This window comes from Siphateles boraxobius, unplaced genomic scaffold (genome assembly GCF_051911475.1).
Source record: "Siphateles boraxobius isolate OS27281-9 unplaced genomic scaffold, OSU_SipBor_1 83, whole genome shotgun sequence".
In the NCBI taxonomy this organism is placed as follows: domain Eukaryota; kingdom Metazoa; phylum Chordata; class Actinopteri; order Cypriniformes; family Leuciscidae; genus Siphateles; species Siphateles boraxobius.
The window spans coordinates 80,645-93,104 of NW_027509212.1; the positions used below are offsets into that span (position 1 = coordinate 80,645).

Genomic DNA, 12,460 nt, shown 5'->3' on the forward strand with positions numbered 1-12,460 from the left:
CTGTCCATTAAAGGTGAACAACCCCAATTTCATAAAAAATAACAATAATAATAAAAAACAGCAACCTTTGCAAGGCAATATTTTGGACAATTCTCATTTTGGACTCCTTTCTCTCAAAACTTTCTCATGTCTCATTTGTGGCAACTTATTTTTCTCCTAAGGAATTTTAAGAGAAATAACTGAGACACTGTTGATACAACAATGAGAGATATTTGAGAATCACAACTAAGTCTCTTAAGCTTAAAAAGAGCACCATATGAGCAATAAAATACTCTTTAAAGAGATTGCAGCTAGACAGTAAAGAGATGATCTCTGTTTCTTCCACCAGTCTCAGTTTTGACTCTTTTTCTCTCAAATATTGCTCGTGTCTCATTTTGTGTCTGTTTTTATTTCTCCAAAGGAGTTTTAGGAGAAACATCTGAAATGCTGTTGATACTTAAATGAGAGATATATGAGAATCACAACTAAGTCTCCTGAGCTTAGGGAAGCAACCACTGAGCAATACATGTTTCCTCTGGGTTGTGCCAGTGTACTATGGTACTTTCACTGTGCTATTTTAACCTTATTAGAGCGTGTTGCCATTCACTTTCACAGTATACAAAGAGTTGCCAATATATTCTGCTTGACATCTTTATATCCCCCACTGAAGAAAGAAAGGCATACCGTTTTGGAACAACATGAATGTGACTAAATAATGACAGAATTTTTACTTTTCTATGAACTATTCCTATAGATTTCTCTGGCCATTTATATGTAGAATCAAGTCCATCACATAATTCTACTCAACATGTCTCTCTAAGACTAAGCCATGCAGCTATCAATTACTTCTGTTAAATAAACAATCAAGAAATTATAGGGGTTTGAGATCGTATTGACAACGATTATGTTCTTCAAAGGTCATTATGCTGTATTCTGCTGAATATGGGCATTAGCCATGCAAAACGTTCAAAGAGGTGCCAAGGCCAGGCCGGTGTGATGTCATGCTTCTGTAATGTAATGTAGGAATGACCTGATTGGCTGTTGGAGGAGAGTGGGATGTGTCAAATTGGCTCTGAGAGAGAGAGGGTGGAGCTTACAAAACGGGGTGGAGCTACACAACTAAGGTATTGTTGGTTGAATTCTTCACTATTATGCATAATATTTTCAAGTATAACTAATGCCAGAATACAGAAGCTCCGTCGATTGGATCGTTCCTTCTAGATGGCAGAAGCACTTGGATCATATCCTCGCCGTTTGACGTTTCTTGTTGTTTGGAAGAAGAGGAAAGAAGAAAAAAGTTATTGGGAAACAAAACACTGCTGTTTTAGAGAGAGAAATGTATCATAACCACGACCCTGTTTCAGCTCCAAATCAGAAGATTCCAATTCTATAGTTTAACTGAGTATCTGCACATTGTCACTGAAATGTGTTGTTTAGGTATGAATTTGTATACAGTTTACACATTGTGGAACTGAAGCAGAACAATGTGTGCTACAGAGAACAAGCCTCACGACTATTTCAGTGGAAATGCACAGCTTCAAGAAGAACAGACACACTCAGTGTTCATGTTATCTACTGAAGGGGTGTCGTCTTCAGGGCGTTTACACTGACAGCAAACTGTATGGATCAAGCAACCAGTTAGAGTTGGAGATTTGAGGTGACATGAGTGACATATCAGTGTGTCCAAGATCAAGAAAAAAAAAAAAAAAACTTTAAAAAAATTTAGTAGAAATGTACACTTTGCATCTATGTTGGTTTTATTTGGTACAAAAAAAACTTTATGCACAGTCTTTTTATTTAGTTTTTAAATTGAATTGCTCTAAAAAGTGCTATTGTCATGTGCTCTAGCCACCCAGTAAAAAGTAATTGTGACACTACATTAGTTAACGAACTAACTTTGAATTTTTTTTAATAATTATTAAATATTAATTAATATTAGCTAATGCTATTACCTTATTGTAAAGTGTAACCAAAGTGCTAAAATATTTTCCTTGCATTCTGAGAGCACACATTGCAATAATCATTATTATTATTATTATTATTTTTAATACCATTGTTTTTGGTCACACCATATGCCATTTTACGACATAAGCTAACCAAATTACTAGTCAAATTATCTGATATTTTACTAGATGTGATGAATAATGAAAACTGCACGTAAATGGGAGTGAAGAGGTTTGAGGATCCACCTACAGTTGAAGCACACTGCAGTCGAGTAGAAACATCTACTAGCACTACGGTAATTTGGCAACCTCCAGTGAACGAGGTGAATCACTGTCAGTGTGAACGCCCATCCAAAATTATGCATTTCCTGGACAGCCCCATGCAGATGGGATAATTGTGTGCGAGAGTGAAATGCCAGCATTTCTGGACGCGGTCATGCAGACCAGTGCCAGTGAGAGCTGTCTGTACCAGGAGGGTTTGCCAGCCAGCAGCTCCGCAAGGAGACGGGAAGTGAAAAGCATGTTTTATGACAAAGGCTGATACCCTCTCTCATGTTGAGTTTACACAAGACTGAAAGAGAGTGCAAGGGTTAACATGATGTCTCGCCATACTCCTCCATTACTTACCCACACACTTCGTCACTTAAAAGAACAGTGGACTCAAAAATGAAAATTCAATCATCATTTACAAACCCCTTAAACGTGGATGAATTTCTTTTTTCAGTCAAGCACAAATTATCCAAAATTCAATTTTTGCGACAAATTGTCTCTCCAATTACTTTTACATTACGGCTGATTTCATGTCAATTTCCTGATGCATGTCAATAATAAGATAAAGGATCGTAATCTAATCAAATCACTTTACAATTATATATAGTTTTCATTGTGTAGAAAAGAGCACTCTGGAAAGAAAGTCATATGTTTGGAACGACAAGAGGGTAAGTAAATAATTACAGGGTTTTCATTTTAGGGTAAATTAGCCCTTTAAAGCTGATTGTGAATATGAAGCTCATTGTAGGATGTTAGTGACCAGTCACAACTTCGTATGCATAGATATCTATCCTAGATACCACATTAGACTACTCCAGATACGCCAATGCGTCCGCCATCTTGGAACATCAACATTGCAGACAATACTCAGTCACATTAAAAACCAATGAATTTCCTAAATACCACATTACCACAATAGTATTTTTAATATAATAAAAGTAATTTAAGTGTACTTCGAGTATACTTTCATGACTGTGTAAGTTACTTTTACTGTAAATTTACATTTTAAACCTTATGTTTTGATTATCTTTTGTCATACTTTAAGTTATAAGTACTCTCACAGGGATTTCCTTGATCATCCGTACTCTGCATGAGTGTATACGCAGGCCACCTGAACATATTCTATGATGGTTGGTATGCTTGACATGGGTACGGGAGGTGCCGAGGGTGGAAAAGACACTCTCCCTCAAGTAGATTGTTGTAGAGGAAACCTGCCTTACCCACCAAGCTTTGTAGGGTCACTTCGGCCCTTGTGGGCAAGGCTTACGCGGCAGCAGGTCAGGCCAGTGTGTCCCTACACACCATGGTGGTGTTGCAGGCTCACCAGGCAGACCTTCTTAAAGAATTGGATTTTTGAGAGGAATTAGCCCACCTTGTCCTCCGTCTACACCATCGGCCCTTCAATGGCTGCTATGGTCATTATGGAGCGGCATCTGTGGCTAAACTTCACTGGGATTAAGGAAACAGGGATTTCCTCCTGAACACACCAATCTCGCCTTCTGCTCTGTTCGGCGATGTTATCAACACCATCGTCAACAGATATCAGGAGGCTGGAAACTGGCAGCAGTGTTCAGGGACTGAATCCCTCGCCAGGAGTCGGTACCATCCACCAGCACTCCAGGCCAGGGCCCAGTGATAGAAGAGAAGAACAGAATTACAACGTGGCGGCCTGTTTCCCCTCACAAAGGGGACAGGGAAGCGCATTCAGGAACAGCCATCCTGGGGGAGACAAGATCCTCTAGGATGGCAAAGAAAAAGTTGTGACAATTATGGGCCCTGACCCCTAATGGTATCACCTCCCAGGGAAGATCTGTGCACACCAAGAGATCGTGTGCCAGACCTTCCTCAGGGCCCCAATGGGCTATCTGCCCGATCTTCACTCAAGAGAGATATTACCAATTGGCCCACCCGGTTGGTCCCTGCCAGTTTGCTGATTCAGGGCGCCGAGCAGGCCAGTGCTCAAAAAAAGTATCTCTCTGTCAGACTTTTTGGGAGCAACTAACAAACATATCTCAGTGGGTGCTGAATATAATCGGGTTGCATACGATTATAGATCTGAAGGGCCTGAACCGTACTCTTTGGACATACAGATTCAAGATGCTCACCCTAAAGTTTAGTTGTGTTAAAAATCCAGTTCGAAGAATGGTTTGTGACAAATCTAAAGGATGCCTACTTTCAGATCGAGATTCTGCCAGAACACAGGAAGATTCTCAGGTTCGCTTTCGGGGGCGAAGCATACCAATATTGAGTTCTTCCCTTCGGCCTAGCTCTATCCCCCCACAAGTGCATTGATGGTGCTCTGGCTCCTTTGAGACTCCAAGGCATCCGTGTGCTGAACTACATCGACGATTGGCTGATGCTGGCTCAATCGGAAGAGCTGACGGCGCAACATTTTGCCTTCTCCAGCTCAGAGAACCACTTTCCTTGGGGTTGTTTTGGACTTTACCACAATACAGGCACGTCTGTCTCCCTCACATGTAGAATTGTTTCTAAATGCTATGAAAGATAGCTAGGCCAGGAGCTCTGAGTTTTTCAAGTTCAGAGCCTGTTAGGTCTCATGGCGGCAGTGGTTACAAGGGTGGTTGCAAGGGTCACGTGCCATGGGCTAAGTGCTCTATGACTTTGGAAGGAGTCACGGTTCCTGAACAAGAGCCAGGCTCTTGGGGCGTGTTGCAGTCACAAGACTTTAACAACGGATGCCTCACTCACAGGATGGGGTGCGGTTTTTTGATGGTGGTCCAGCCAGTGGGATTTGGGGGGACCTTCATCTTCATTGGCCTAAATATGAGAGCAGTGTTTTTGGACTTTTTCACTCCTGATGGGCTTTCATGTTTTGGTCCGCATGGACAACACATCTGTGGTCCCTTACATAAATCACCAGGGCAGTCTGCGTTTGTATTCCCTTTTCAGGCAAGCATGCAAACTTGGGGGCAGATGTCCTGTCGAGGCAGGGACTGAGGCCCCGGGAATGGTGACTCCATTCACAAGTAGTGGAGTCTATATGGCAGAGCTAGTGAACCTGTTTGCCTCCACGGAGACGAGCCACCGTCCCCTAGGTTCCCTCTCAACCCCTCCAGCTCCTCTGGGGCTGGATGTCTTGGTACAGACATGGCTGATATTCCTCAAGCGATATTCCTCAGACATGAGGAATATTGCATCTATATTCCTTTTTTCTCTGATGGCTCTAATTCCGGGGGTTCTAGCGAGAGTGCACCAATACCAAGTCCATTTCTCTTTGTGGCTCTGTTCTGGCCGACTCAAGTATGGTCCTCAAGTAACTGATATCTCTCCTGGACGGCATTCCATGGGAGATTCCAGTTCTGAAACATCTTCTGTCTCAAGTGCAAGGGACAATCCACCACCACAGGCTCGAGATCTGAAAACTTTTCATATGATGGTGCAAACAGCGCTACTTAGACCCACTCAACTGCCCGGTTCAGTGCCGGAGTTCCTTTTGATCCCGTAAACACTAATGGTATATGTGGCCGCCATCTCAGCTAGCCACATACCATCAAAAGGGTTGGGAGGCATCCTCTGTTGTCTCGGTTCTTGCATGGTTCCAAATGGCTGAGTTTCGTCCTTCTCAGGAGGCATTCACTGCTTTCATTAGAAGCTTAGAGCAATCTGGCTGTAGGGTTTTCTGATGATCAATACTATTTATCAAATCTTTAACTAATATTCCTTTTTATTTACCATATGCAGAATTTTAACATGAATGATAAACTAAATCCTGTGAAAATCACCTGTTAAAGACTATTGTGGCTATGGATACTGATGAATGTGAATAACTACTGTAGATTGCAGTCTCGAAATTAACTTGCTCTTAAAGATGAACTGAACTGAAAAAAATCAACGTTGATAACATGTTGTTTATGACAATTAAAATTAAATTACATTAAAAATTTTAACTAAAAATATCAACATAGCTTTTTTTAAGCAGCACAAAAATTGCGTTTGTTACGCTGGCAATTTCGATGAAGTCACTGGCATGGTAGGACCCGCAAAGGTGTATAGGCAACAGCTGCAGGTCCTATATACACACGAAAATTAGTAATTTTAATGGCACGGGTTACGCATTTGAGCATGTGAGGGACAGGCCAGTAGTATCTGACTACCACCACGTGGAGGACGACCAGTAGTGATGGCGAGATGAAGCTTCATAAAGCATTGAAGAGTTCCATTCAATTGGTTCACTCATGTACCGAAGCTTCATGGTGCTTCATTTGCTCTATTGTGCCATCAAGTGGACAATAAATGTAAAACGTGCAGTGTGATTATAATGACATCGCATGGTTCCATCGCAAAAAAAACTTGAATAGATCGCTAACAAACTCGCAAAGTCCCAAGTCCACAAAATGTGAGGGGAATCCATTGCATTTTGCTGGCCCTTTTATTTCAAATAGACCGCCAAACCGCGAACCACTTTCTGAAGCAGTCACGTGGTACAGGCGGCTCGCGAGGCTTCAAACGTCACCACATACGTCACCACATACGTCACCGACACAAGCCTCGATACGCGCTTCACAGAAATCATCCCGTATTACTCGACACACGCTTCGAAGCCTCGATACGGCAGGACACATCACTAACGGCCAGTTTCAGGCTCCACATACAGTACAGGATCGTTTGGGGGAAGTGACCGGTGCGGGCGCGGGCGCTGCTGGAGCATGGACACTGCACAGGAGTCGATCTGTTGCAGAGAGGTCAACCTGGAACATTTATTGATCGGCGAAAATGCATCACCATGCACTGTTCATTTCGGATGCTGTGCGGTGAGAGAGACGTGTTGGAGGAGGCTATGCTATCTCTAAGGGATGTCCGAGCTGAGACGCTGGAGCGCCGCATAAGTAGCTGGTATGTAACAGTGTATTTTACGAATTGGCAACTGGGCTAGGCTAGGCTAACTTATATCCTTTTCTCAGACTGTTAAAGTTAACAGCGTACCGGCAGTTCACTCTTTGGGCGAGGGGGCATTTGGGAAGGATGAATAAGATTCCGTTCCCATCCTGTGCAGTGAACTAACGATACATCTTTTCCCATCAGCCGAATATCAAGGATTCTAGTTTGCGTTGGACTTGTAGCTAAATAAAACATTTGATGTCAGATGCTTCATATACTCATTGACGTTTTCAACACATCTTTCTCTCGTACCCAGGTTTAAACACTAGAAATCACGACTAGAATAATTTTGTTGACAAGGCAGGGGGTAGAGAGAAGCTAGCTCTGCTGGTGTTGGTTGGCAACGGAGTAGCCTACCATGCCAGTGACGTAGTCGAATTTTGAAATCCAACATGGCGGCGCCCGTGTAACAACAACAACATTTTCAACGTACCATTTAATCCCTTTTAACAAATTCTGCCATTTTAATAATTGTACCAATGAGAATAAATAAAATACATCTGTTATATCAATTTTTTTCAAATTTCAGTTCAGTTCATCTTTAAGGTTTCATGGACCGGCTTTGACTGTTTCAATATGGCGGACGGGTTATGCATAGAGGTCCGTAGAAACAGTTGCTAATTATTTGGTAGTAGAATACTGTAGCTAAATTTAATTGTGCAATTAATTGCACAGAACATCAATACAATTCATTAAAATATTGTCTGAAAGTTTTAAAGCTGTTAGTTTCAGCTGATTATGAAAACTATCCATTCCCCACATCACTCAAGGGATTTTCTGCAGTTTGAGATTCAGTCTCCCTAGCTTTGCTATGAATGCCAGTTTGGTGAATGACAACTGAAGTTGTGTGTCATTTTAACATGCAGGTCAGGATTTCAGCTGGGCCCTACAAGCTGGTTTGAGGTTCTGCTGCGGTGAAATTTAAACCAGGATTTAATGCTCAGAGTTCTGCATTATTTGCCCTAGCTCTCAGTTGTTCACTCCGTTAGCATCTGCAGAGTGTTTCTCTCCTGCAGCAGAAACCCAAACCATATAAGTGTAAGCTGCAGGTATAGTGTTGCCTAGAGCAAAGAGACATGCAGACTGGTGCTTACTTAAAACCCCAGCCCGTCCCACCCAGGACTATAGCTGCCACCAGGATGGCCCCTGCGATGGACCCTATGATGAGATTGGTGGCACTAGGACCTGTTTGGGCAAGTGTAGGGAAACGAGACATAAGCTTTGATTTGCTAGAACTCAAAATATCTGTTCCAGCAAAACAGATGGTGTTTTAAAACTATCCAGCATTGTATGCCATGTTTGCAGTTTCTTATTTCAATTCTTCCGGTCAGCCCTAAGAACACTGTATGTAACGACAACTTATCAAACTGTGGTTGGTCATATGTTGGTCATTTCTCATAAATAACACATATTTGAATATGAATTTATTTAAATTACATTTAACACGAAAGACATTATTATTTATACGTTTTTGTTACCATTTCTGAACAAGCTTATCTTTTGGACAGGAATGCTTATGCTTGTTCATTCTGCAGATCATTGTTCAAAAGTCTTTAATTCAGCAAGGATGATTTAAATAAAGTATTAATTTCTTTCTCTTTTTTTTTACTTAATGGCCACAAATCTTTGAACTATATTATCTGTTAAGTTTACAGACATTTCCTTTAATGCAATGCGTAGTCCAAAATATGGGTAAAACACATGTGAAAATTGTTGTTTTCACCCTGTTTTCACAGACTCTGTGATTTATTATTTCCTTTCCACTGGGCGGCACTTGTCTCTATTTTTTACATTATGATTTTAGGAAATGTGTATTCTTGTATATTTGAAACACATATATGCACTTCAGTGGACAGACAACTAAATTACTCAAATTACTATCTCTACTAAAACAATAATAGTTGTCATGATTCTGCCCTCTTGTCATTTCATTTCTCTAGTCTTGAGGCAGGATCATGACAGACCCATGTTTTTGACCCTCGTCTTGTCATTATTGTCTAGTCAGTTTCACCTGTCCGCGTCATTAGTGTTCCCCATATAATCCCCTTGTGTTTGCTGTCCTGTGTCGGTTCATTGTTTGACATTGTGTGTTTCTAACAGTGAGTATTTCATGGAGAAGTCAGTTATTCAAGAAGTGTCTGTTCGTGTCTTTATTTTGTTCCTGTCTTAGTCTGGAGTGTTCTACCCTGTCTTGTTTGCCCCCTCGTGGGTTTTGTTTTCTTGTTTTTGTATCAATAAATCCTGTGTTCATTGCATCTGCTGTCTGCGCCTGGGTTCACCTTCCATCCATATAACAAATAGTACATTATAGTTAAAAAGTTTGGATTCAGTAGGATAAAAAAAAAAAAAAATTTATACTTTTATTCAGGAATGATGCATTCCAAAACTAAAGTGAAAAACTCTAACCAAACCAACTTCTGAGCCTCATTCATTAAGCGCAAATACACCGCATCTCTGTGTAAGTCGATCATGAAAATCATTCAAAATTGAAAAACTTTTTAAACTGAAATCCCTCCTGCAGTGTTTTATGAATGATCTCCATTGTTTTTGTATGTGTTTGTGTAGGAGCAAAGCAACAAACCCTTGGGTTCCTCATCTTCACTAGGGGCCGGTTCTTTTGGAGGGTCAGGCATGCTACAGTCTGTCCCCGCCCACGTTGTGTCACATGTACAAGCCGCCTCATTATTGCACACCTGTTTAAATTTCAAATCGCCAAAACAATGCATAAAATACAAATCAGATTAATTATTACTAAGTATTACTTTCTAAGTATAATGAGAAATTGATTAAATGTACATCAGTATTCAGTGTGTGTATTCGGGATTGTTCTCACCCCATGACTGGAACAGATGTGTCCGTTGTGTCCGGTGGGACAGGAGCTCAGGTTGAGATCCTGAATGGGGAGACACTTCCTGTCCAGACACATCATTGATGGACCACATGGAGTTCCATCCTCCACATAACCGTGATCAGTCTGATCATCCAGCAAGACGTGGCCACCGCTGAGAAAACAATGTGTGTGTGTGTGATCAGATCAGCGTTCTGATATTGGCAGCATAATCTCAGTAATGAATTCTGTGATATATTGCGACTGGTCTGAAATAGATGCTGATTAACATACATGATCAAACGTATTAATCTCTGCATTTGCCTCTGAGCGTCTCACCTGCAGTCGATTACTCTGCCCTGATGGTTGAAGTTTGTGGAAGTGACTTCTCCTTTCATTATTCCAATCCGTGGGATTCGGCCCATGTTAGTGCACAACAGATAACCGCAAAACACATCACTGCAAATATAGAGATCACAGCGACACTACTCTAAGGAACATTATACTAAAATTCACACCAATAGCACATGCTTCTGCTCAAAATCTGAAGCCATTGCAGAGTACTGTTGAGTTTTAATCTATTTTTTTTTTCTTTGTATGTGCATTTTCAAATTTACCAACAAAACTCAGCCCTAAAAGTGTGAGAAATATGGGAAAGATATTGAGACATGAATTATACTTCACAACATGCAGCTTGTTGAGCAGGTTTGTGCTATTTCTTGTCTAAGAAAGCATACAAATTTCTCCTGGCGGACAATAAAACACCCGAGCCATGTCTAGATCAGAATATCCCAGAGAGAGGTGGATCTTTAGTCTCGGTCCGGTAAGCGACCTCCCAGAATGGTTGAATGGTTTTGAACTCACTGCTTACTGCACTGGATCCATTTCTCTCCATCTTGACCACAGTTGCCCTTCTCGGAGCCCTCTGTGTTCAGCTTCTCATAACAGAACTTCTCAGAACTCGCAGCCTCTGAATGAAAACGGAGAGAAACAAGGGAAAAAAGAAAATCAGTATAGATAAGCTAGTTTGACTAATGGTAGTTTACTGTATGTAGATCTACTCTACAGTTTCCACCATTTTAAAGGGATAGTTCACACAAAAAAGAAAATTCTGTCAGTATTTACTCTCCCTCATGTTGTTCAACCCCGTAAGACCTTTTTTCATCTTCGGGACACGAAATCTTCTGAGATCACTCCTCCATAGGCTTCTAAGGGATTGAAACTTGCCGGCCCGAAAAGTTATTAAAGACATCATTAAAATAGTCCAAGTGACTACAGTGGCTCAATCTTAAATTTATCAAGCGACGAGAATACTTTTTGTGCGCAAAAACAAACAAAAATAATGACTTTATTTCAACTATTCGTTTCCTTCTCTGTGGGCCTCGAGTCAGTTCACTAGTGTAATAGCGTACTGCTTCTGTTGTTGTACGTCACACGCATCACACACATGACCAACGTCGGCCAATAGTGAGCCTGCGTGTGACGTAGCTCTACGCAATCACACTACGCTCACTGACTCCAGGCCCACAGAGAAGGAAATGAATAGTTGAAATAAAGTCGTTATTTTTGTTTGTTTTTGCGCACAAAAAGTATTTTTGTCGCTTGATAAATTTAAGATTGAGCCACTGTAGTCACTTGAACTATTTTAACGATGTCTTTAATAACTTCTCGGGGCTGGCAAGTTTCAATCCCTGAAGAAGCCTATGGAGGAGTGATCCAGCTCTCATATTTAATCAAAAATATCTTAATTCGTGTTCCGAAGATGAACGAAGGTCTTACAGGGGTTGGAACAACATGAGGGAGAGTAAATACTGACAGAATTTACATTTTTGGGTGAACTATCCCTTTAAGTCATTAGTTGACTAATCACGCTTTTAATTTAATAAGCCATAAATCATAATAATGTTCCTTTAATTGCCTATATAAAATACATATAGCCTAATCAGCGCACAAATGAACACATAAAGCTTGTCACAGCGCACCGGTAAAAGTAATGATTATGAATGTGTTGTAAAAAACCCCGAATGAAACTGTTTAACATTTTAATAATTTATTGATGATGTTTCCTATGTTTCCGGCTACAGAGATTAAGTCAACAATGCTGACTCATCATCTCCACAGTAGTGGACGCTGAGTATACACTGAGTTTAGGTTCCTTTATGTCATGCGCTCAAGTTCACTGAGACCATATCGACAGATACTCTTATCTGTATGACCAAAAAGACAGAGTCTCATCATCATCTTGATGTTGACAGGTAATGGTCACTCACTTGGACCCCACACATATTTACACTGACTGTCTCTCGTCTTGCACTCCCCAGCGTAGCAGCGACCCTGCAAAAACAACACAATCTCACTAATCAATAGTTAAACACCTACATATATCAATCAAACATTGATCAGACGATTACTGGCCTTTTTAAGATCAATAGCATTGACTGATATTAGTGCCTGCTCTGCTAAAATATCCTGACTCTTTCCAAAGGCTAATGAATATTTGTAAATATTTTATTTTGCCTAATTATCAATGTAATGCAAAGAA

The 12,460-nt window shown here is 40.8% G+C and overlaps 1 protein-coding gene across 1 annotated transcript in view; it reads right to left on the minus strand.

Annotated features, from left to right (window-relative positions):
* Positions 1-608: 608 nt before the first annotated feature.
* The window catches only part of adam23b (ADAM metallopeptidase domain 23b), an 80,572-nt gene continuing 68,720 nt past the window's right edge, over positions 609-12,460 (minus strand). The window contains exons 20-26 of the mRNA XM_077221469.1: positions 12,189-12,252; positions 10,783-10,888; positions 10,258-10,377; positions 9,925-10,093; positions 9,673-9,784; positions 8,186-8,276; positions 609-1,242 (exon numbers count right to left, since the gene is read on the minus strand). Of these exons, the coding sequence (XP_077077584.1) occupies positions 1,197-1,242; positions 8,186-8,276; positions 9,673-9,784; positions 9,925-10,093; positions 10,258-10,377; positions 10,783-10,888; positions 12,189-12,252 (708 nt within the window). The 3' untranslated portion in view covers positions 609-1,196. The remainder of the gene's footprint in view (positions 1,243-8,185; positions 8,277-9,672; positions 9,785-9,924; positions 10,094-10,257; positions 10,378-10,782; positions 10,889-12,188; positions 12,253-12,460) is intronic.